This window comes from Narcine bancroftii, chromosome 5 (assembly GCF_036971445.1).
Source record: "Narcine bancroftii isolate sNarBan1 chromosome 5, sNarBan1.hap1, whole genome shotgun sequence".
Classification (NCBI taxonomy): domain Eukaryota; kingdom Metazoa; phylum Chordata; class Chondrichthyes; order Torpediniformes; family Narcinidae; genus Narcine; species Narcine bancroftii.
Window position 1 is genome coordinate 88,223,320 of NC_091473.1, and position 24,954 is coordinate 88,248,273.

The following is a 24,954-nucleotide window of genomic DNA, read 5'->3' on the forward strand; positions in this document are numbered from 1 at the left end:
TTTGCCTTGGCGAGTCTGTTGTCTATCTCATTGTCGATCCTTGCATCTGATGAAATGGTGCAGCCGAGATAGGTAAACTGGTTGACCGTTTTGAGTTTTGTGTGCCCGATGGAGATGTGGGGGGGCTGGTAGTCATGGTGGGGAGCTGGCTGATGGAGGACCTCAGTTTTCTTCAGGCTGACTTCCAGGCCAAACATTTTGGCAGTTTCCGCAAAACAGGACGTCAAGCGCTGAAGAGCTGGCTCTGAATGGGCAACTAAAGCGGCATCATCTGCAAAGAGTAGTTCACGGACAAGTTTCTCTTGTGTCTTGGTGTGAGCTTGCAGGCGCCTCAGATTGAAGAGACTGCCATCCGTGCGGTACCGGATGTAAACAGCGTCTTCATTGTTGGGGTCTTTCATGGCTTGGTTCAGCATCATGCTGAAGAAGATTGAAAAGAGGGTTGGTGCGAGAACACAGCCTTGCTTCACGCCATTGTTAATGGAGAAGGGTTCAGAGAGCTCATTGCTGTATCTGACCCGACCTTGTTGGTTTTCGTGCAGTTGGATAATCATGTTGAGGAACTTTGGGGGACATCCGATGCGCTCTAGTATTTGCCAAAGCCCTTTCCTGCTCACGGTGTCGAAGGCTTTGGTGAGGTCAACAAAGGTGATGTAGAGTCCTTTGTTTTGTTCTCTGCACTTTTCTTGGAGCTGTCTGAGGGCAAAGACCATGTCAGTGGTTCCTCTGTTTGCGCGAAAGCCGCACTGTGATTCTGGGAGAATATTCTCAGCGACACTAGGTATTATTCCATTTAGTAGAATCCTAGCGAAGATTTTGCCTGCAATGGAGAGCAACGTGATTCCCCTGTAGTTTGAGCAGTCTGATTTCTCGCCTTTGTTTTTGTACAGGGTGATGATGGTGGCATCACGAAGTCAGTGCCTCTATTTCCTCAGGAATTTGGTAAAACATCAAAAAACTTTGCAAATTTCTACAGATGTGTGGGGGAAAGTGTGCTGATCAACTGCATCACAGTCTAGTATGAGGACACCAATATCCCTGAGTGCAAAGCCCTCCAAAAGATAGCAGATACACCCCAGGGCATCAGAGGCAAAACCCTCGCACCATCTACAGGGAACTCTGCCATTGGAAAGCAGCAGCAATCATCAAGGATCCACACCTCCAAGCACATGCTCTATTGCCACTGCTACTAACAAGAAAGAGGTCTAGGTGCCACAAGACTCACACCACCAGGTTCAGGAACAGCTGCTACCCCTCCACTGCTAGACTCCTCAACAACAAACTCAATCAGGGACACATTTAAGGACTCTTTTGCACTTCATTGATTTTTTTTTCCAATTCTCTCTGTAATGCACATTTTACATTTCTTTATCTGTTTACCTTTATTAATTTGTTGGCTTTTTTTGTTTGCATTACCAATAAGTGGTAATTCTGCATTGCCTTCAGAAAAAAGAATCTCAGGGTTGTATGTGATGTCATTTATATATTCTGACAAAAAAATCTGAAATCTGTTCTACCTTTTAGAAGATTTAAAATGTATTTTCTGGAATTTGATTTTTGATTTTCAAGATTTTTGAGGAAATGGAGTAGCTGGAAAAAGCTAGGATAACAGGGGTTAAGGGGCAGAGACTAAATGGTAGAACTAGGTCTTACAGAAGTGAGGAAATACTTCAACTGAAATGAAAGATGACAGAAATTTAGATCCCTCATTTATAAGATCATGGGTAACGATCATTTTTAAGTACAAATCTGATTGATTTTTGACTATCAAAGGGGTTCAGGGAAGTGAAACATTAACAAATATGGATTTAGATCACAGATCAGCCATGATGTTATTGAATGGTGGAACAGGTTAGTGGGATAAACAGCATTTCCTCGTTACTACATTCCTAAATCTCCCAGGTTTTTTCACTTTATCATTAATCCATACTTGTATTTTGTTTCTACCCTTCATCCATTCAAATTTTCGAAAAGATCTCTTTATAACTTCCCAAACTCCTTCCTATGAAACCCCATCCCTTAAATTCGCTTCCTAGGCCTTCTGTTAATTAGCATTGCAAATCATTTCAAGTCAAGTTTGTCATCCGATTATGCAAGTACAACCTGATGAATCAACAGCATTCTCTAGTCCTCAGTGCAAAACATGCAGACACACAACTAGACATAACACACATAAAGACAAACAATACATATGCAGGTCAAATATTAATATGTATAAACAAATATTATTTTGTAAATATGAGAGTCTTGAATGGTTAGGTGTGAGGTTCATTCAGCATTCTTACTGCCTATGGGAAGAAGATGTTCCTCAGCCTGGTGGTGCTGGCTCTGATATTCCTGGATCTCCTTCCCTCTTCAGTCAGCCCATATTTTCTTTTTGGTTTCATGCTTCTAAACAAATCCATCTTTGATCAATCTACTCTTCCAAGGACATTGATCAATTTGTCATCACACAGATTTGTGTCCTTTCCTCACAATTTTTATCTTGATCCTCTCTGATCTGTTTTGAGCCTGCCTTTGCACAGCACCCAATGGGTGATGATCTGAGATTAATTTCCCTCTCGGTGCCTTTTAGCCTCTTTAAGTCTTTAAAATGGTGGCTGACAGTTAACAAAAAAGCATCATGCAGAGGAGAAAACTAGATATGTTGTAGTTCAGATACTGCAAAACAGATTAAAGCATAAAAAAGTTGCTGACTATATTCTGGCTTTGGCTAAAGTGTCAATATATCAATTTAGATTAAATTTAGACATGCAGCTAACAGGTCATTTTGGCCCATGCGCCCATGCCACCCAATTGACCTACAGCCCCCAGTAGATTTCGAACAGTTGGAGGAAACTGTCCAGAGCCCCCAGGGAAACCCCACACAGACATGGGGAGAACATACAAAATCATTACAGAAAGCGCGGGATTCGAACCCCAATCCTGATCACTGGCACTGTAATGGCACTGCACAAACCGCTACGCCAACCATGCTGCCCATTAGGTAAAGGAAGCATTTACTTTTTTTTGTACTGTTATTAAAGAGAAGAAACATTTTCCAATGTTTTTAATTTATTACTGCTCATAATTGACTGAATAATCAGGTTCAAGCCTGTCACCACATCAAGGGAATTCATCATCATACTCTTTCCACAAAATAGATCACACATTGGCTTCAAACACTCATTTACAATAATTGATTCAGTAACACCTGCACATCAGGACTACAGAGACACATTAAACTAACTTTGCTAAGGAAGCATTGCATTAGATGTAAAGGGTGATGGAGTACACCTGGGTAGAGATATTCAGTCAACAGATGTAAATAGAACCATAGAACACTACAGCACAGAAACAAGCCCCTTCAGCCCTTCTATCTGTGCTGAACCTTTTTGCCTAATTCCACTGACGTACCTAGCCCATAGCCCTCCATACCTCTCCCATCCAGGTTCCTGTCCAAATCCTTCTTAAATGTTAAAATTGAGCCCGCATTCATCGCTTCAGCTGGTAGCTGGTCCACACTCCCACCAGTCTCTGTGTGAAGATGTTCCCCCTAAAATTTTCACCTTCCACTTTTAATCCATGTTCTCTGGTTTGTATCTCACCTACCTTCAGTGGAAAAAGCCTATCTACATTTACTCTGTCCATAATTTTAAATACCTCTATCAAATCTCCCCTCATTCTTCTACAGTTTAGGGAACAAAGTTCTAACCTGTTTAACCTTGCCCTATAACTCATTTCCTGAAGTCCAGGAAACATCCTAGTAAATTGTCTCTGCACTCTTTCTATCTTATTGATATCTTTCCTGTAGTTAGGTGACCAAAACTGCACACAATTCTCCAAATTTGGCTTCACCAATGTCTTGTGCAACTTTACCATAACATCTAAGCTCCTATACTCAATAGTTTGATTTACGAAAGCCAATATGCCAAAAATTCTCTTTTCTACCCTATCCACCTGTGATACCACTTTTAGGGAATTATGTATCTGTATTCCTAGGTCCCTCTGTTTACCACACTCCTCCGTGCCCTACCATTCACTGTGTGTCATTTCTTGGTTTGTTCTTCTAAAATGCAATACCTCACACTTGTCTCATTAAATTCCATCTGCCATTTTTCAGCCCAATTTTCCAGCTCTGCAAGCTTTGAAAACCACCTTCAGTGTCCACAACGCTGCCAATCCTAGTGTCATTTGCAAACTTGCTAATCCATTTTACCACATTATCATTCAGATCATTGATATAGATGACAAACAACAGTGTCCCAGCACTGATCCCTGAGGCACACCACCAGTCTGAGAAGCAGTCATCCACCACTACTCTCTGGCTTCTCCCATTAGCCATCGTCGAATGGAGTTCACTACTTCACCATGAATACCTAGCATCTGAACCTTCCTGACTAACCTACCATGTGGGACCATGTCAAAGGCCTTACTAAAATCCACGTTGACAACATCCACAGCCTTTCCTTTATCAACTTTCCTGCTAACCTCCTTAAAAAAAAACTGTTGACTGATTCTCATTTCATAGATGCTGCCTGATTTGCTGATTTATTTCCCCCCCATCATTTTCTGTTCTGTTGCACAAGATATATCATTCCTTAACAAGACATTTGTGGCCCAGTCCAAAATACTGACTAATAAATAATTTGAAACCTTTTAAAGCATAATGTACAATATTATGGATCAGATCTTGCTAAATACATCCTAGTGCTTGGAAGTCTCTGCCTGTGGAGCCACATGTTCCCACTTTACCAGATTTAGAAGGCCAATCCAAAAAGGTGGTGAAATGATTCCGATTCATATTTATTTATTCATTGTCAGAGTGATATCACCTACAACTCTGAAATTGTCTTTCCTGCAGGTGCGGCAGAACTACCACTAATTGATAGTGCAAAAATAAATGTACACAGATAAACATGTAAACAATGAAAAGAACTGTAAACAGATAATGAATGTAAGCAAACTGACTGTGCAATACAGAGAGAACAAAAGAAAATCAATACCGTGCACAAGTAAGAGTCCTTAAAGGAGTCTATGATTAACTTTGTTATTGAGGATTTGGATGGTGGAGGGGTAGCATCTGTTCCTGAACCTGGTGGTGAGAGTCTTGTGGCACCTATACCTCTTTCCTGATGGCAGCAGCGAGAACAGAGCATGTTCTGGGTAGTGAGGGTCTTTGATGATTGCTACCGCCCTCCGACGGCAGCATTCCCTGGAGATGTACTAGTGGGGAGGGTTTTGTGCATGATGTCCTGGGCTGTGTCCACTACCTTTTGGAAGGCCTTATACTCAGGGGTTTTGGTGTTCCCATACCAAGCCCTAATGCAACCATTCAGCATACTTTCCACCATACCTCTGTAGAAATTTGCCTGGATTTATGATGTCATACCAAACCTCCGCAAACTCCTGAGGAAGTATAGGCGCAGGTGTGCTTTCTTCGCAATGTCATTGGGTCCAGGGAAGATCGTCTGAGATGATGACTCCTGTTATGGACCATGGACTGACCTTTTGGACTGTGGACTGTCATTGTAAAAGATGGATTTCTGCTAAGAACTCTGTGCAACTGATGGTACAGCTGAGTGATGGCCCATCAATTGCTTGGAACTCAAGAACAAAGGGAGAATACAGCTGTGAAGCCCAGAGTGGCAGTTGGAATGGCATTTGGAGTGGTACAACAACAGTTGGAGAGGCAGAGGGCAGCTGAGAGCTGTGTGAAATGCACATGCCTCATAAATGAGGATTTATAAGTTTGCTACAATGCAACATCAGTCATCTCAGTCTCCAACATTCAATTCAACGTCCTTTATTATCAGTTAAAGATCTAAATTTGGACATTGAACTTTGAGATCAAATTCTGTGGACTTTTTTTGGACTGACTTGGGGTTTTGGGGATATTTCCTTTTTGAATATTGTGCACAGACTGTAATAGTCTGGGTTATTCCATATACACACTGTTTATAAATGTATGATATTTGTATATTTGTGAAAGATATTTATAGTGGGATTAATTGTGTTAAAACATTATATTGCTAATAGTCATTAATAAATATAGAGTTAAAATTTAACCCTTTTGAATTGCATCTTCTGTTATTGCTGGGTCTCTGGGTTACTTGGGAGGCTTCTCAAATAACTTAGAGATGCAAGATTCAAATAACAAAAGAGACTTTACTGATGGCTTCCACTATCTCAGGAAACTGTTCACATACTCATATATAGATATATATAGATATAAATAGAGAGTGAGAGAGAGGGAGATAGATACACCCCACAATGATGCACTACAGTGAGAAGGGTGTATGCTTATATGGTTACAAAATAGTTCACATTATCCTGACTATATAACACCCCTCCTTCTCAAGATAAAAAAATTAGTGTTTGTTATCACTTTTTTTCCAGTGCAACTTAAGTAACTGAACTTGTACACTAATTTATTTACACAACTATTTTTAAATAGGTCTTATCAATGTCACACTGGCAGCAGTATATTGCTTTGGCATCTTGTGGATTTGGCTCCGACCGTTGGGCTCTGTGTTGCTGGTTCAGGTGTAGATGATGTAGCTTGTTGTGCTTCACCTGACAACTGCTGTGTTGATGTTTCAGTATTAGTGGTTGTGGTCTCTTCACTTGATACCTCACCTGATAATGGTGTTGCGGACTTTGTTGGTATTAAAGCTTTCTGCTTCATCACATATTGTGTTGGCCGGATGTGAATTCTGTTTCTTCTCAGCTGATTGCCAGAGTCTGCCTCAACAATGTATGATCTTGGTGGCTCAGCTTCTCTGATAACCTTTGCTGGGGTCTATGTTTTCAACATTGGCTCTTGAATATGCACATGCTGCCCTCTGAAGAGTTCTGAATATGCACACGCTGCCCTCTGAAGAGGCACAATGTTTGTGTCTGTTTGTTATAATTCTGGAGTCCTTCTTCTTGCATGTCACCCTCCAGAAGACTAGGAGGGTCTATTTTGCTTGGCAGAGTTGTTTTATATCTCCTGCCATTTAGAAGTTCTGCCAGGGACTTCATGTCAGCCCTTAAAGCTGTTGCTCATAATGACAGTAGAGGTAGGTATGCGTCTGCTTTTGTTTCGCAACACTTAACTAGTGTGTGTTTCACAGTTTGCACTTGCCTTTCAATTAACCCATGACCTTTGGGATAGTATGGGAATGATGTGATGACAAACCCATAATCTGCAGTCAGATTTCTGAATTCTTGTGATGTAAACTGTGTTCCATTGTCACATATTATTTGCTCAGGTATTGTTCAGCAAAGAGCGCTCTCATTTCTGAGGTGATAGTTGACATTCTCAGGTCTTTCAACCTTTTGACAAATGGAAACTTAGAGTAGTAACAGACTATTATTTAATACCACTCTTGATTCTCAGTGAACAAGTCTGCTCCCACTGTGTGCCATGGCCTGGCAGGTATTTCTGTGGAAATAATTTCCTCTTTTTGTTGTGTTTCATTTTATCCTTTTGGATATCTTCTTCATCTGGATCTCATAATTGACAGAGATCAACTGCAACTCCCGGCAGCTATCCAGACTTAGAATTGCTGGTATGTCTGCATCTACCACGTAGAACATACAAAGGATGTACTTTCTCTTAAGGCAGCCATTGATCTTAGCTCTCTCTAGCTGCTTGATCATAGGTTCACCGTAGGCCATTAATGTGACATTTGCTGTCTCCATTGCACTGTCTTTTGGATTCCCTTTTATGTTTTCTGGGAACATCTGGTGGTAGAGTCTGAGTGGAAGGATGTTGCCTTGTGATCCAGTATCCAGCTTCACCTTTAGGTTAAATATCGTAGACTTGTTCAGGATTCTCCTCTGTATTTGCATCCTTGTCTGCAATTCACTTCTTTCTTTCATCTCACCTGACATCTCATGAAGGTGTATGGATTCTATGTCCAGCATCTGGGTATTGGAGACCTCATTGTTGTTTCCTTTTATGTGGTGGATTTTCTCCTTGTCTTTTTCTTCACAAGTTTTACTGTTTTCTTCATCCCAGACTTGCACACCTTCACCCAGTGGTTTGCTTTACCACAGGCTCTACATTCAGAACCATATGCAGAGCATTTGTTTCGGTCATCGAAGGGGTGTTGTCTGCCGCACTTCCTGCAGGACCTGGGGGTTTGCACTTTTCTGATTGTGTTCTTTATAGTATCAACCCTTCCTTCTCTTTGCTGTGGGTGGGCCTGCATAGATAGGGATTTCATTTGCATCCTCATGGCTTCGAAGGCTCTGGTTGTGTCTATAGCTTCGGTATTCCTTTATACAACTCATTACCATGATATCGTCCGCAAATTTGTAGATGATGTTATTGTTGTACCAAGCTACATAGTCATAGGTGCAAAGAGAGTAGAGCAGTGACTAAGAACACAGCCCTGTGGTGCTCTGGGTCTGATGGAGATTGTGGAGGAGAAGTTCTTGCCAACCTTCATTGATTGTGGTCTGAAGGTGAGGAAATCCATGATCCAATTACACAGTGGGGTGTTGAGTCCCAGATCTTGAAGTTTTGCTGATCACTTTTGAGAGGATGATGGTGTTAAATACCAAACTGTAGTCAATTAAGAGCATCCTGATGTATGCATCTTTGCTGTCCAGGTGTTCCAGGGCTTTTTGTAGAGCCAGTAAGATGGCATCTGCCACCGACCTATTACTATGATAGACGAACATGTCACGGCTCAGACTGGAGCTGATACGCTTCATCCCCAGCCTTACAAAACACTTCATCACTGATGATGTAAGTGCTACTGGTCGATAATCATTAAGGCAGGTTACTTCATTCTTCTTGGGCACTGGTATGATTGACGCCTGTTTGAAACAGATGGGTACTACACCCTGCTGGAGTGAGATATTGAAGATATCCATAAATACATTGGTAAGTTGATCAGCATATATCTTTAATCCTCGGCCAGGTACTTCATCTGGGCCAGATGCTTTCTTTGTATTCACTCTTCTGAAGGCTGCACATGTGTCACCCTTAGATCAGGAGATGTGGCTGAGTGGAGGGGTGGTTCTTCATTGTTACTGAAGCTAAATTGGGAGTGAAAGGCTTTGGGTTTCTCTGGGAGAGAAGTTTTGCCGTCTGCTACTTTACCAGATTTAGTTTTGTAACAGGGGCATTTAGGTCCTGCTGCAAATGTCAGGTGTCCATTGTTTTTTTACATTTTCATCCGGAATCTCCACTTTCACCCAGGAGGTAGCTTTGTGCAGGTTGTACCTGCTCCTGCTGTACTGATCTGTATCTGAAATAGGCAGTGAACAATCCAAAAGCTTTTGAGACAAGACCAAGCTGGCAATCAAAACAATTAGTTTTGAATGCCTCTTCCATCAAATGATTTTAAAACTTATTATATCTTAAATAAATTATTTAAAAAATAAATAAACATTTAAAAATTATGAACCTAAAATACATAAATCAAAAAATAAATTACTGACATTAAACTGATGAAAAATAATTTTAAAGAATTAATAATTCAGAGATTTACTGAACATTAAATACCTAACAATTGATGGTTAGGTTTGAAGAAATGACTCAAGCCAATAAATATTTACTTTGCTTTTTGGCTTTGTGAATAGTAAAGTTTAGACCTAATTTTCAACTATAATGTGTGATGGAGAAGATTGAATGAAACTTAAATTCCACTTTCAAATAAAAATATCTGGGAAAAAAAACTTAAAGGCTGGTAAAGTTAAGCAAAATATTTCTGAGCTTTTTGAACTGTATTCTTAAGTGCGCATATTGGCATTACAGTCTGTAAATACACAATATATATATATATATATATATATATACAAAGGTACACTAAATAAGTAATAATCAAGGAAAGTAAAATAAGATGAATCAAATGAGGATTCCTAGAGCATAAAATCTTCAGAAATATTTTTTAAATGTTGTTAATATCTTGACAATGTAATATAAAAATACTATAGTATATAAAATACCACATAAAAAGTGAGCCTGCCAATAATAGTTTATTTCATAAGATCATAATTTGTGACTATGGCAACTCTATTTCACGATGATTAGCCTCCAAAACCATAAAGCCAACATTAATTCATATCAATATTAGCAATTTAAAGAAGCCTAATTATCTGAATACTGTATACTGTCAATGCCACAAAGATGACGTTATCTTTAGAGAGAGCAAAGATGTTAAATTGTTTTGTGGAAACCCTGTAAAACTCTTGGGGCATTTTTCCCAAGTTCTGATAGCCAATTGTCTTTAAATAGGTCAGTGGTTGAAAAGGCAATTTTGACTGATATTTAGTTGTGGGGGTCTGAAGCCAAGATGGCAGCATCTACGGTCGGCATCAGCCACGAGGAGTTGCAGACTCCAGGGAAGTAGAGGACTGGTGCAGAGCATCAGAAAACAGGGAGACCAATCCCCGATTGAGGAGAAGCAGAGGAGACAGTCCACGGGACTGCAGCAGTGGACCAGTGAGGGGGCTCTGAGTTTGAAAGGCCCACGCATGCAGCAGGCTGCTGGTGTCTTGAGGAGAGGAACCACGGAGGCTGTGGACTACTAGAGACTGCTGTTGATGAACTCACACTAGGTGTGGACTGCTGAAAGGTGGCTCAAAACTGGCTGAAGGTGTATTAGATCCGGATGCAAGGGGGTACCGAAGGCACTGAAGAGTTCCTGATCGTGTCAGAGGTTCAGATCTGGAGCTCAGGTTGCCATTGGTTTGAACTGGACTCTGTGTGGCTGCAGAGACTGCAGGAGTGCAGGAGGCGAATCTATGGACACTCGGTGACTCTGGGGGAATCTCACTTTTGCTTCTGTAAGAGGCGCTTCAGGCAATTTCAGCCTATGGTGAATCAGTCTGCATTATAGCAGGAAAAAAACAATTTTATGTAATATGATAAATGACAGGACAATAAATTTAATCTTGATGCAAAGGATAGTAGTAGAGTTCCCAGTGCCAGTCAGAGACCTGCTCAGGCAAGTTTCCTAAATATTCACAGAAACTCTGAAAGGAAATATGCACATGGCTAGGACCACAGTGAAAGAAATGAGATTTTGAGGTGGCACGTGTGGAGTAGGATTAGATAAAACCATTCCGATACCTTTAGTAATTTACATATCAGCACTCAAGATCTCCGTTGCACCAACTCCAACGATGACCAGTAGTCATGCAATATAGGATGTGCAGGCCATTGTTGAATAGCTTGAAGAATCTCTAAACTAGTGGTTCTCAACCTTTTTCTTTCCACTCACATACCATTTTAAGTACTCCCTATGCCATAGGTGTTCTGTGATTAGTAAAGGATTGCTTAAGGTGGTATGTAGGTGGAAAGAAAAAGTTTGAAAACCACTGGTTTAATCATACTTAATTGACTCATTATGTGCCCAGTTCCATAACTCCAAAGGAAATGGGCCAATGACAGTTTTTCCTCAAGCAAAATATTTGGGTCTAGAGAAGTGATTCTCAACTTTCCCTTCCCACTCACATACCACCTTAAGCATCCCTTACTAATTATAGAGCACATGACATAAGGAATACGTAGTGGTATACGAGTGGAAAGAAAAAGGTTGAGAACCACTGCTCTGAACTTCAAGACAAGTGTGTAGCTGTTAGAATTGCATGTTTGTGAGAGTATGGTGGGGAAAGCTAATGTTAGGTAGGAATCATGATTGGATAGGATTGGTGATAGTTGGGAAAGGGAAGGGTATAGCATGCAATGGTAACTGAATGTAGTGGAGTAGTTATTGGTTGAATTGATTTGTAAATTTCCCCTTTGGAGCATCCAAATCATTGATGCCTCATTTCCAAATTGACCTCTTTGGCTGTTATGTTAACAGAAAATTGGACCATCCGTTCCCATGTCTGTTTTCTATTGATCACATCAATGATTTGCAGCAGAGGTTAGACATATTGAACATGTTACTTTAAAGAGAAATAAGCATAATTTCAATCAGATTCCATTTAATTCAACTGTATGCAGGTAGGTCTCCAATTTGCACTGTGCAAATGGATATTAATTCATTAAGCATCATGGTTGGTGATGGATGGTCAAAACAATTGGGAAATTGGCCAGAATATGACATTCACTGTCAAACTGGAGTAGGTTAATCATGCCACATAATTCCTGTATACATTTTCCACTACTATCCAATTTCTCCTGCAGACTATCATACTTTCTTATTCCAATATGATAGAAGAATTTGGGTATCCAGTGATTATTTTCAATATAGTTTCGACATATTTAAAAAAAAGCACTGAATGTTCTTAAATTTTATCCTCAAAATCTTGTATAGAACAATAGAATGCTACAGCACAGAAAACAGGTCATTTGGCCCTTCTAATCTGTGCTGACCATTGTTCAGCTAGTACCTGCTCCCATTCCATAACTCTCCCATCCATGTATCTATTCAATTTATTCTTAAACCTCAAGATTGAGTCCACAATCACCACATTAGATGGCAACTCATTCCACACTCCCACTGCTCTGAGTGAAGAAGTTCCCCTTAACCTTTCCCCTTTCACACTAAAGCCATGTCCTCTTATATTTATCTCTCCTAATCTCAGTGGAAAGACACTACTCACATTTACTCTATCCCCTCATAATTTTGTAAACCTCTATCAAATCTCCCCTTATTCTTCTTCATTCCAAGGAATAAAGTCCTAACCTGTTTAATCTTTCCCTGTAACTCAACTCCTAAAGACCTGGTGACATCTTAGTAAATCTTCTCTGCACTCTTTCAATCTTATTGATATCCTTCCTGTAGCTAGGCAACCAGAACTGCACACAATATTCCAAATTTAGTCTCGCCAATGTCTTGTATAACTTCAACATAACATCCCAACTCCTATACTCAATATTTTGATTTATAAAAGCCAAGATACCAAAAACTTTCTTTATAACCCGGTTCACCTTCGACGCCACCTTCAGGGAACAATGTACCTGTATCCCCAGATCTCTTTGCTCCTCTGCACTCCTCAGTGCCCTACCATTTACATTGTATGTCTTCCTTGATTTGCTCTTCCAAAATGCAATACCTCATGCTTGTCTGCATTAAACTCCATCATCCATTTTCTGGCCCATTCTCCCAGTTGGTCCAGATCCCTCTGCAAGCTTTGAAAATCTTTTTCACTGTTCACTACGCCTCCTATCTTTGTGTCATCAGCAAACCTGCTGATCCAATTTACCACATTGTCATCCAGATCATTGATATAGACAACAAACAATAATGGTCCCAGCGCACATCCTGAGGCGCACCATTAGTCACAGGCCTCCTGTCTAAGAAGCAACCATCCACTACCACTCTCTGTTTTCTCCCACACAGACAATTTTGGATCCAGTTTAAAATCCCTCTATGTATACCTAGTGTCTTAACCTTCTGAACTAGTGGGACTTAGTCAAATGCTTACTAAAGTCCATGTAGGCAACATCCACAGCCTTTCCTTCATCTACCTTCTTGGTAACTTCCTCAAAAAATTCTACAAGATTTGTCAAACACGAACTACTATGCAGAAAGCCATGCTGACTGTCCTTAATCAGCCCATGATTGTCCAAATACTTATATATCCTATCTCTCAGAACTCCTTCCAATAATTTACCTACTACTGACGGCAGGCTCACTGGCCTATAGTTACCTGGTTTATTCTTGGAGACTTTTTTAAAGAGCGGGACAACACGAGCTACTCTCCAGTCCTCCAGCATCTCTCTTGTGGCTAAGGACATTTTGAATATATCCATCAGGGCCCCTGATATGGTATTCCCCCAAGGTACGAGGGAATATCATATCTTGCCCAGGGGATTTGTCTACATTTATTCTCCTAAGGTAGCCATCACCTCCTCCTCTTTAATCTCCATATGTTTAATGACACTTCTATTTGTTTCCCTTCCATCCGTATGCACCATGCCAGTTTCCTGCATACATACTGATGCAAAAAAAACTATTAAAGATTTCCCCCATTTTGTGAGCATCCACACATGGTTGACCACTCTGATCCTCTAGGGGACCAATTTTGTCCTTTGTTATCCTCTTACACTTAAAATACTTGTAGAAACCCTTTGGATTTACCTTCACATTATCTGCCAAAGCATCTTCATGCTTTCCTTTTGCCTTCCTGATTTCCTTCTTTAGTATTCTCTTACATTTTCTATACTCTGCAAGTATCAATTGCTTTCTGTCTTTACATGCAGTCCTCACATGATCCTTACCATCCTCCATTTCACTATCTGCTCTATCACCAATATCCCTTGAAAATCAATGTTCCGTCTGCCTGTTAATTTTTCCTTTAATCCTGGTAGGAACATGCAAACTCTACACCGTCAAAATCTCACCCTTGAAGGCCTTCCACTTGCCAGACACATTTTTGCCAGAAAAAAAAATCTTATTTCAATTGACTCCTCCAAGATCCTTTCTCATTTCCATGAAATTAGCCTTTCTCCAATTTAGAACCTCAACTCTAGGACCAGACCCATCCTTATCCATAAGTAACTTGAACCTAATGACATTATGGTCACTAGACCCAAAATGCACACTTACACAGACTTCTGCCACCTGAACTACCCAGTTCCTTAGTAGGAGATCAACTATTGCATCCTCTCTTGTCAGTACCTCTATATATTGATTTGGAAAATTTCCTGTACACATTTGACAAACTCCAAGCCATCCAGTCCTTTTACAATATGGAATTTCCATCCAATATGTGGAAAGTTAAAATCTCCTACTACCACAACTTTCTGTTTCTTACAATGGTCTGCTGTCTCCCAACAGATTTGCGCCTCCAGTTCTCTCTGACTATTGGCGGTCTATAATACAAGCCTATTAGTGTGTTCACACCTTTCCCGTTCCTTAGCTCCACCAATATAGCCTCTGTAGGTGAGTCCATGGTGCTATCCTGTCTAAGCACAGCTATGATATTTTCCCTGACTAGCAATGCCACTCCTCCCCCTTTCATCCTTCCCCCTCTATCACGTCTGAAACATCGGAACCTCGGAACATTGAACTGCCAATCCTGCCTCTCCTGCAGCCAAGTATCACTAATAGGAATAATGTCATAAATTCCACATGCAAATCCAAGCCCTAAACTCATCTGTCTTACAGACAATACTCTTCGCATTGAAATAGATATATCTGACATCATTTCTATCATTTACAAACTTCTGGTTTCTGTTCTTACGTGCAGTCCTCGCATGACCCTTATTGTCCTCCATTTCATTATCTCCTCTATCACTCTGGTTCCCCTCCCCCCTGCAAATCTAGGAAACACTTACATTGTGTAGAAGCTGGATGTAAATTTTACCATTCTTTTGAGTTGACTCATGGCAATGGCATTGTTTCATAATATTCTCAGCTTTCCATTTTAAAATATTTTCTTCCCTTGTGTTTTAATTCTTTTGGCCCAGGCAGTGATCCATTAATTGAGTGATATGGCAGACAAGGGCAGCTCCCAAGGTCTCTGCAATTCTACTTGTGGTTAGTTTTTACAAGATGTTCAAGAACATCTGGTCTCTATTTAGTACCTCTATCCTGACAACATAGTGAAGATTAGTAATTTGATTGCTTTTTTGAGAACTATGGGTGCAAACCCCCAGTGTAATGCAGTTTACTGGAGAAACAATACCAATTTTTCTCTCATCTATTTCCATTGCGGACAACTGACATAACAGATAAATTGGAAAACATAACAAATATATATTTGAAAAATTAAGTTTGCTTGATTCACTTTGAAACAGATAAAGATTATGTGCAAGACCCCTAGCTAACACCAGCTGGGAGACTACATGTGGCATTCTTATATGAATTGATGTTACAATTCTATTTTGATGGCAGATTCTGCATACACACACACATGGGGGAAAAAAGCTCCAAAAATGGCACATAGAAACATCCTCTTTAGAAAATAAGACATGTGGAGATGGAGGTGCTGGGTGATAAATCACTGCTAAATTACATGTCAATTGCTAAACTTTTAATGTCTTTGGTGCATTCACTATTGATTTGAAACAACATCATATACCTATTGTTCAAAATCCTCTCCCCAACCCTGGGAAATAAAGGGCAAAGTATGTTTTTTTTTGTTTGTAGTAAATTTAAGTAAATTTGAAGTATTGATATATTGCGGAGTCATTTAGCATAAACTTAGATTTTTTTTTAAAATACCATGGAATTAAAATATACAGTTCTAGTGAATATTTCAATTAATCATGCTTAAAAATTAATTTTAATCTTCACCTCAATTGCAAACCATTTGAACAAATACCTGAGATGGTTCTCTGATTGAATCTGACAAGCAATAAAAAGGAAGATTTGAAATAGGAGAAAATGAATTAATTTCTTTCATTGATTTTTTTTAACTTCTTTCTTTTAGTGAAACTGTTCGCTTTGACAAGTGAAGTCATTAATGGTGAAATGCAGTTCTACGCCCGAGCTAAGCGTTTCTATGATGATGTGCCTGCAACAGAGGAGGGTATGATGGGAAACTATTTGGAGCTCAACAGCATTGATTTGCAAGCTTCCTGTGTGTTTCTCAGGAAGTTTGTAGGAGTAAGTTCAGTGCTACAGCCACAGATAGTTAACAGATACAGTAAAAAAAATGCATGTCTAAAGTTTTCCTAGTTAATCATTTCAATATGGCAGTGATTTCTAGGTGAATCTAAAATCTAATTTTGGAGCAGCATATAATGCAACACTATTTATCTCTTTACAAAAAAGTGTGTACTGCATTTTGTTTGCATCAAAGAAAGAACGTAAGTTTGGAACCAAACCAACAAAGTCCCAGATTCAATTCCTGTCTGTACAGGACTAAAATCAGCCATGCTTTCCAAACCAAATGACTAACCAGCCGACTTTCCTTGTACATCGGATAATATTATGCAGGGACAGAACAAGGACCAACAGTGATATCCCAATTGTTGAATAAGTTGTCATTGGAGGGAGGAAATCTACACAACAAAGAAAATTGGAATCCTTTCCAGGAGCTTTTGATATATTAAACTACACTTGAATTGAACAATGGGTTGTTGATTAAAGACTAGATTTATAGAAAGGGGTTTTAATTGATGGAGCAGGGGCGAAGAAAAGTGTGAAGAAATTAAGGGTAGGGGGTTGAGAGGATGGATTGCTCTGTGGATTTGAAAGTGAAGGGAGTTGTGATCTGAAGCTGAGGATCAGAGTCAGTTGTATGCAGGCTGTGAAATTTGGAATCATTTAAAATCGATGGTGGAACTCAATGGAAACAGATATAGTGTGGATTAAGATAGGCGGTGCTACAAAAGACAAATTAATTTGCCTTGCAAGAAAGTGTATTTTGAAGCCAGCTTAATCAGGTTTTGGGGCTTTTAAAGAGACAACAGGCTTAGGAGAAGATGTAAGCATCCTGAAACAAAATATTGGGGCTTGGCTTGGAGCCAAATAGCATAGTTTTAGTCAAGCTGATGTTAATTAAAGGAATTTATTTCTTATGCAGTAAATTATGTCACCTTATTAGTTGAGCAACTCAGGTTTAGTTGAGGAATCTGATGAGAGATTGGAGGGAGACGGGTATGGATATCATCAATACACATGTGGAAATTGAACATAAAAACAGATGACATCACTAAAGGACAACATGTAAATAAGGAAATGAAGTGGAGAGATTGAAAAGTTAGGGCTTCCCCAAGGGATGGGGAAAAAAAGTTATTCTGAGTGAATTGTGACAAGGAGTAATTGAACCAAGCCAGGCAAGTGTCATAAAGGATTACAGTCTGGATGAAATCATTCTTAGTTGCACATGCTAAGAGACATTCAAGAGAAAAAGGATATATTGTCAAATAGGGGATAGTGACAAGAAAATGACACTGATGACTTGTGGAGCAGAGGGGAAGGAGGAACAATCATGGCTGTGAGGGACAAGAGGGAGATGGGAAAATTGATTTTTTTTAGGATGAATAGTGTTACATATCTATGTTATCCTCGTTACATATAAACACTGTGTTAGAACTTGAAGAGCTGTAAAGTATAAAGGTATAAACAGAAAGATGGGAAGCGGAGGAAACCGTGATTTGGTTTGGGTAAATACAATAGATCAAGTGGCTTTATTTTGTGCCATAACTTTTCATAATTTCATGGTGTTATAATTACTTGTGCATCATGCCCAGAGCATAAATCAGAACAGAAAATATTTAAAAGCTGGTGCTAATCATAATTGAGAGTTATCTTTTTAATTTATTCAGTGTTTCCATCAAAGGCACATAAAAGCTGATTAAAACCCGAAGTATAAATTTTACATCTTAGTCACTTAAATCAACCTTTGATCTTAGTGACATACAGCACATAAGCAAACTTTCAATGCACTGTGAACACTCGAGCAGAATGTTATTGAATTATTTGCCACCAAGTTGTTCTCCATTCCATTGAATGTTTCACCTGGACATTCCAAACTTAATTTTTAATCTTATAATATAATATTAAAATAACTTTTTTAGTCAGATCACTTTCTTTTTAACTTTCTACATACATCCTTTTATACCCAGGTCAAATTGTGCTTTCAAGCTATGAAGTGTCTGCACATAAAAAATAGATCCCATGGCCCATCAAGTTCACATTGATAATCCAGCAACTATTTGCACTAATCCCACTAATTTCCATTTTATGTCCCCCCAACCCCCCAGATTCTACCACATGATTACATAATTTACAGTAACAAATTAATCTACCAAACATGCAAATCTTTCAAATGTGCGAGAAAACAGAAAGATACAAACAAAACCAATGTGGTCACGGGAAGAACCTGCAAAATCCACATAAGCAAACATTAGGTTTGATACTCTAGTTTATCATGGATTAGTGCTACTGGAAGTGGTTTCATAACCTATCTTGCTCATTTGTAAATATTATAATCTCTGCAGCCAACAGATTGTGCTTTCAAAGTGTCTGACCAGCTAAGGGGTCAAGACAAGACCCAGGTCACTAAGATGATGTTCCTTACCTTTTCCTGACAGGGAAAAAAGGCAAAATATCTAAGTGGGCAGTTGACAGACAAAATATAAGGAAGCAAGTGCCATGTATGGCATACAGAATGGAAAATTGGATGTGCATATTATTTTCTATGCTTTATTACAATAGCTGAGATTGAAAGTCAAAACAATTGAGGAGTTTTAGTTGATTCAATGATCCACATGTTCAACCAATGTAAAGCATAGTTAACAAAGCCAATGGACTTTGAATTGTTTATCTAAAACAATGGAATATAAGTCAGAGGAAAATAAATGCCTTTTGTTGTTTTGAGTTACTTCTGATCACTAAGATGATTTAATTCTCAAAGCGTTCAGTCTTAGGAAATACTGGAGAAATGTAATGCCTTCAAATTGGGTTTTCCCCATATTTACTGTGTTAAACAGTTACTCTGTAGCACTAATACCAAATTCAGATTCACCAAATAAGTTGTGTCATTGGGATGTCTTTGCATTAAGAAATTATTATCATGGTTTACTTCCTTCAAAGCTTGTTCTGTAAAGTTTACAGATGTTGCACCTGTTGGATAGGCAGTAGGCAAAATCATAGATGCCCTAATCCATGGGAAAGGCTAGTGCTGTTAAGTGCTGTCCTCCACGGCAATTTCAGGCACATGGATCTTCTAGTGAGATCCCTACCTAGAGGATAGATCAAGCCAATCTTCTGTAAATGTGGTCTCTATAACCAGCAGTGGTATTATAGCAACTATTTCAGTAGAACTACTAAATCAATTCACCAGACACAGTGGTTAGTCAGCAAAGACTGTTTATTCAAACTTGCCTCCTCTTTTTAAATCACTTCCGGCCCAGACACCCAGGACCGGAAGTGACATCACCCCATGCCTCCAACTCACCTGAAGGGCGTGTGGCTTAAAGTGAAGACGACGGGAGCCCCGTGCCATCTTGTAGGTGTGTACCTAACTCCTTAGTGCGCTGTGATTTGGCCTGCAGCACTGCTCAGCCTTTCAGCCAGGTGAATGAGCCACAATTAGGCCCGTGGCATTGGTCAGTCATTTGGCCAGGTGGTGGTTCAGCCCACAGTGCTAAGCAGCTGCTCTGCCTGATGCAGTATCTGGGTTACATATCAAATCATCTATGTACTGCTGTTATCAGTTCACTGTGGCCTTCATCTGCACTGAGAACTACTGGTGGCAAAGTTTTATGGGATTAAAAATAAGAAATAGATTAAAGATCATAGGAGAATCCTGGAGGTTGGTGGTGGATAAACCACATCATGAATACTTCACACATAGTAGAATTAAACACAATTTATTTTTATAGATCTGAGGCATTTATTCAGATGTAACTGAGACCTAGACCTAGACTTCAAATGCTATCCCAAAGAAACTACTGCCTAGTTAGGAAACAAATGAAGACACAAAAGGCTCCGGATCCTGTAATCTAGAGCAAAAAAAAACAACTGCTCGAGGAACTCAGCGAGTCAAGCAGCATTTGAAGGGAAGAGGAATTTTTGACGTTTAAGATCAAGATACAGGGTCTTGATGTCAAACATCAGCAATTCCTTTCCCCCAGTAGGTGCTGATTGACCCCTTCCCCTCCCCTGAATTCCTCCAACAATTTGTTTCCTTTGATCAAGGTCTCTTCTATCATGCCGAAACATATAGGAATATAAGAAAAAAGGAGCAGATACAGGGCACTCAGCTTCTTAAGGCTTCCCAGTTATTTAATAAGATTATAGCGGATCTGCTTTTTCTATATTCAATTCTCAACAACCCTCAATTCCCCAATCTTTAAATAAAATAGCCACTTTAAATGATCCCAATGATCAGTATTGAATAACTGTCCCAAGGTGATTGTGCATGGATAATTTCACAAAGTGCCTGCTTTTGCCCTTTGCTTCTTCTGCAAAAGCTCGAGTACCACCTTAACCAACCTCCCCACCAGTCTCATCACTAGGCTTTGCTGCATTCCCAAACAGATCTACCATGAACATATTAGCCTGAAAATCATCAAAATTAACACCAAAATACTAAAAAAAACAGAAGCAGTTCAGAAAATTAAGCAAACTAACAATTGTTCACTAAATAATTGAAATGGTGTTCACAATCCTGGTGAATTTTGGCATCAGTTTTATGTTACATTTCACGCTATCAAACAGATGCTTTTCAGGCAGAATAATTCAGATTACTTGGCTGTCAATATATCAATCCATTTAATACTAATAATGTATTTTTAATTTTGACAGGGTCCTGGAAAGGCGGATACTGTGTATGCATTAGATTGTGGCTGTGGTATTGGCAGAGTTACCAGATATGTACTACTTCCTCTTTTCTCCTCTGTCGATGTGGTGGACATGATGGATAACTTTTTATTTGAGGCTCTTTCCTATATAGGAAAAGATGTAAAAAAAGTGAAGGATTATTTCTGCTTTCCCTTACAGGAGTTCACCCCACCCATTAGAAAATATGATGTTATTTGGATTCAATGGGTAACTGGTGAGTTGTTGCATCTGATCTGCAGGAATTACTGATATTTTTTGACATAAAAATTATTTTTAGATTTTTTTTCAACTGTTAATCAATGAGCTGTCTTGCATTTTCTGTATCTCAGTTAATAGCACTTTGTGTCGTTAGACTGTATTTTCAAATCTAGAGATTTGGGCATAAATCTAATCTGGCTTTGACCTGCAGTTCTGTAGGCAAGTTGTTAATTTTTACACTAAAGTTTAACCTAGTGGTTTTCAAATGTTTTCTTTCCACTCACATACCACTTTAAGTAATCCCTTACTAATCACAGAGCACCTACGGCATAGGGATTACTTAATGAAGGGCTCAAGCCCGAAACAGTGGTGATGTATCTTTACCTTTGCTACATAAAGGACCTGCTGAGTTTCTCCAGCATTTGTGTGATTTTTCACTTAACCACAGTGTCAACAGAATCTTGTGCTTTACATCTGATCACATTTCTATTTGTGAGAACTTGTGGCCACATATTCTGCATTACAGCAGTGATTTCATATTCAAAAGTATTTAATTGACTGTAAGGCACTTTTGGATAATCAAAGGTTATGACAGATGGCATATACTGTAAATAATACAAATCTTTTGTTCTTTCCTGTGTGGAGAAAATTTCCCAGATGTGTTGCACATTGCTATCACATTTTACATATTTTAAAATTTAAATTTAGACATTCAGCACAGTTATAGCCCTTTCTGCCCAAGAGCCATGCCCTCCCCCCCTCCCCAAAAATACACCAACTCACCCACAACCCCTGTACACATGTGGGAGGAAACTGGAGCACCCAGAAGAAACCCACGCAGTCGTACAAACTCCTTACAGATTCAAACCAGGGTCGCTGGCACTGTAATGGTGTTGCACTAACGACTATGCTAACTGTGCCACCCTTGTGTTACCCACTAAACCAATAAACTTCACTTAAATAAGTTATTTAAATTCAAAAGCAAGCAGAGCAGATAAAAACTCAAAAGATTAAGAAAGAAGCTCAAACAAAAGTTTATAACTGTAGATTATTTTAAAATAAATCAAAGTAAGTTCAACCATATCATTTTGGAGAAATATCGTTTTCATCAGAAAGGAAAAAGAATTTAGGTTATCATTGGGAAACATCAAATATTCTATCATAAAATGGCATTTGCAATGATCATGGATAAGTTCTAAGTTTTACTTTCTTGGCTGAAGGTGGTGTATAGTTTCAGAAAGTCAATGGAACAAAACAAAATAACAATATTTTAAAAATAATCTGAAATGATCAGTTTATATGTATTTTTCCTCCCAATACAGGACATTTAACTGATAAGGACCTGATGTTGTTCTTGATAAGGTGCAAAAACAGCCTGAAGAATGATGGAGTTATCATCATAAAAGATAATGTTGGTCGAGAGGGATGTATCCTGGACCAAACTGACAGTAGTGTCATCCGGGACATCGAGATTTTAATGGACATCATTGAAAAAACTGATCTGCAGATCATTTGTGCTGAGAAACAGCTGGACATACCTGAACAGTTTGTACCTGTGTGGATGCTGGCTTTAAAATAGTAATTTCTCTGATTAACATCAATGAGTCCACATTTTAGTTCATTTCTTTGATGAAAATTATCCATAAGGTATATAAAAGTGTAATACTAGATAATGGTATACCTTGATTTATTAAATTCACTGTTAACTGTACTCAAAATGCTTCTTTTACACATGATTCAGGTTTAAAATTAATTATTTCTCTGAGATTTATATTTCCTAATTGATTTGATTGCAATATTGAAAATGTGTTTTTCATGCCGTGGCCCAGTTGTGCTCAAGTCAGGTACATTTAGGTTATTGTCAATGTAATTCAATACAAGCACACCAACAGCAGTGATGTCATGTAATCAGTGATTATTTTGTCCAATTAAGTTGATTAAATCGTTTCCAGAATGTCAGTAACAAATTGAGACTGCAGAAACATTGCCTGTTTAGCTGGATACTTTGGTGCTTTCCTAAATCAGAATCCAACAGAAAAAAAATAGAAAACCAATAAACATGTTAAACAGGAACTGAAACAGATTTTAAGAATACCTTTTGAGCTGCTATAATTTTAACTTGAGCAGATTAGTCTATCTGCAGGTTTTAGAGTTTGAGAAAGGAAAAGAACCATCTTCTTCAAATCTTAAAGTTTTTGGACAAACCTTTCCTGAGAAATTCAGTTGCCTGGAGATTAATTTGTTTTCAGAATGGAACTCATTCACAATGGTTTTGGATTAAATTGTGCCTCTTCTAAAATCAGCAGGTTACTAAGACATGATTCATACCTGTTCTAATGATGAATTTTCCAAATTGAAAATACACATAATGATGCAATTTCTTGTGTAAAGCCTGGTAGGAAAATTAGTCCATGTGGGTCTGTAACCTGACTGAGCACTCTCATAGTCTAATGGGAGGGGGGAGGGGCTTCCTGAGTTAACCAATATTTTCCACTTTTTAATTACCTTCTATCTTCAATCTCTCCCTTCATTGAACCAAGCCCGAAGCACCTTCCCAGTCCAAGCCCAAATCTATAAATGCAGTACTCAACCATCCCAGTCTTTAGCCCTTCTCCTCTCCAGCCCCAGTATCCTTCCCAAAGTACCTGACTTACTGAACTCCATCTGGCTCAGCATTTAGCTCTTTAAAATTATTTCAGTTCTATCCGGCATGTTGAAGTTTGCTGATGCTGCTCATCTAACTGTTGGTCAAAAACCAAACAGTTGCTTGCATAATAAACCACAAGAGATTAACTGTAGGGGCAATGAACTTCTTGGAAAATGTGTTTAAAAGTTGTGCCCTTAAACTAGAGTGTCAACATTTAATTTAATTTTTAAATTTATTTAATTAGAGAAACAGCATGGTAAAAGGTCCTTCTGGCTATGAACCTGTATTGCCCAAATACATCTGTGACCAATTAACCAACTAACCCATACATCTTTGGAATGTAGGAGAAAACTGGAGCACCAGGAGGAAATCCACATGGATATGAGGAGAACATTCAAACTCCTTACAGAAAGCGATGCATTCAAATCCATGTCACTACTCCTGTAATCTTTGGCTTGGCTTCGCGGACGAAGATTTATGGAGGGGGTAAAAAGTCCACGTCAGCTGCAGGCTCGTTTGTGGCTGACAAGTCCGATGCGGGACAGGCAGACACGGTTGCAGCGGTTGCAGGGGAAAATTGGTTGGTTGGGGTTGGGTGTTGGGTTTTTCCTCCTTTGCCTTTTGTCAGTGAGGTGGGCTCTGCGGTCTTCTTCAAAGGAGGTTGCTGCCCGCCAAACTGTGAGGCGCCAAGATGCACGGTTTGAGGCATTATCAGCCCACTGGCGGTGGTCAATGTGGCAGGCACCAAGAGATTTCTTTAGGCAGTCCTTGTACCTTTTCTTTGGTGCACCTCTGTCACGGTGGCCAGTGGAGAGCTCGCCATATAACACGATCTTGGGAAGGCGATGGTCCTCCATTCTGGAGACGTGACCCATCCAGCGCAGCTGGATCTTCAGCAGCGTGGACTCGATGCTGTCGACCTCTGCCATCTCG

General features: G+C 39.3%; 1 protein-coding gene across 1 annotated transcript in view; it reads left to right on the forward strand.

Annotated features, from left to right (window-relative positions):
- ntmt2 (N-terminal Xaa-Pro-Lys N-methyltransferase) overlaps positions 1-23,015 on the forward strand; it is a 38,981-nt gene extending 15,966 nt beyond the window's left edge. Inside the window, exons 2-4 of the mRNA XM_069936313.1 lie at positions 16,312-16,487; positions 21,141-21,390; positions 22,697-23,015. Coding sequence (XP_069792414.1) covers positions 16,312-16,487; positions 21,141-21,390; positions 22,697-22,953 — 683 coding nt within the window. The 3' untranslated portion in view covers positions 22,954-23,015. The remainder of the gene's footprint in view (positions 1-16,311; positions 16,488-21,140; positions 21,391-22,696) is intronic.
- Positions 23,016-24,954: the final 1,939 nt, after the last annotated feature.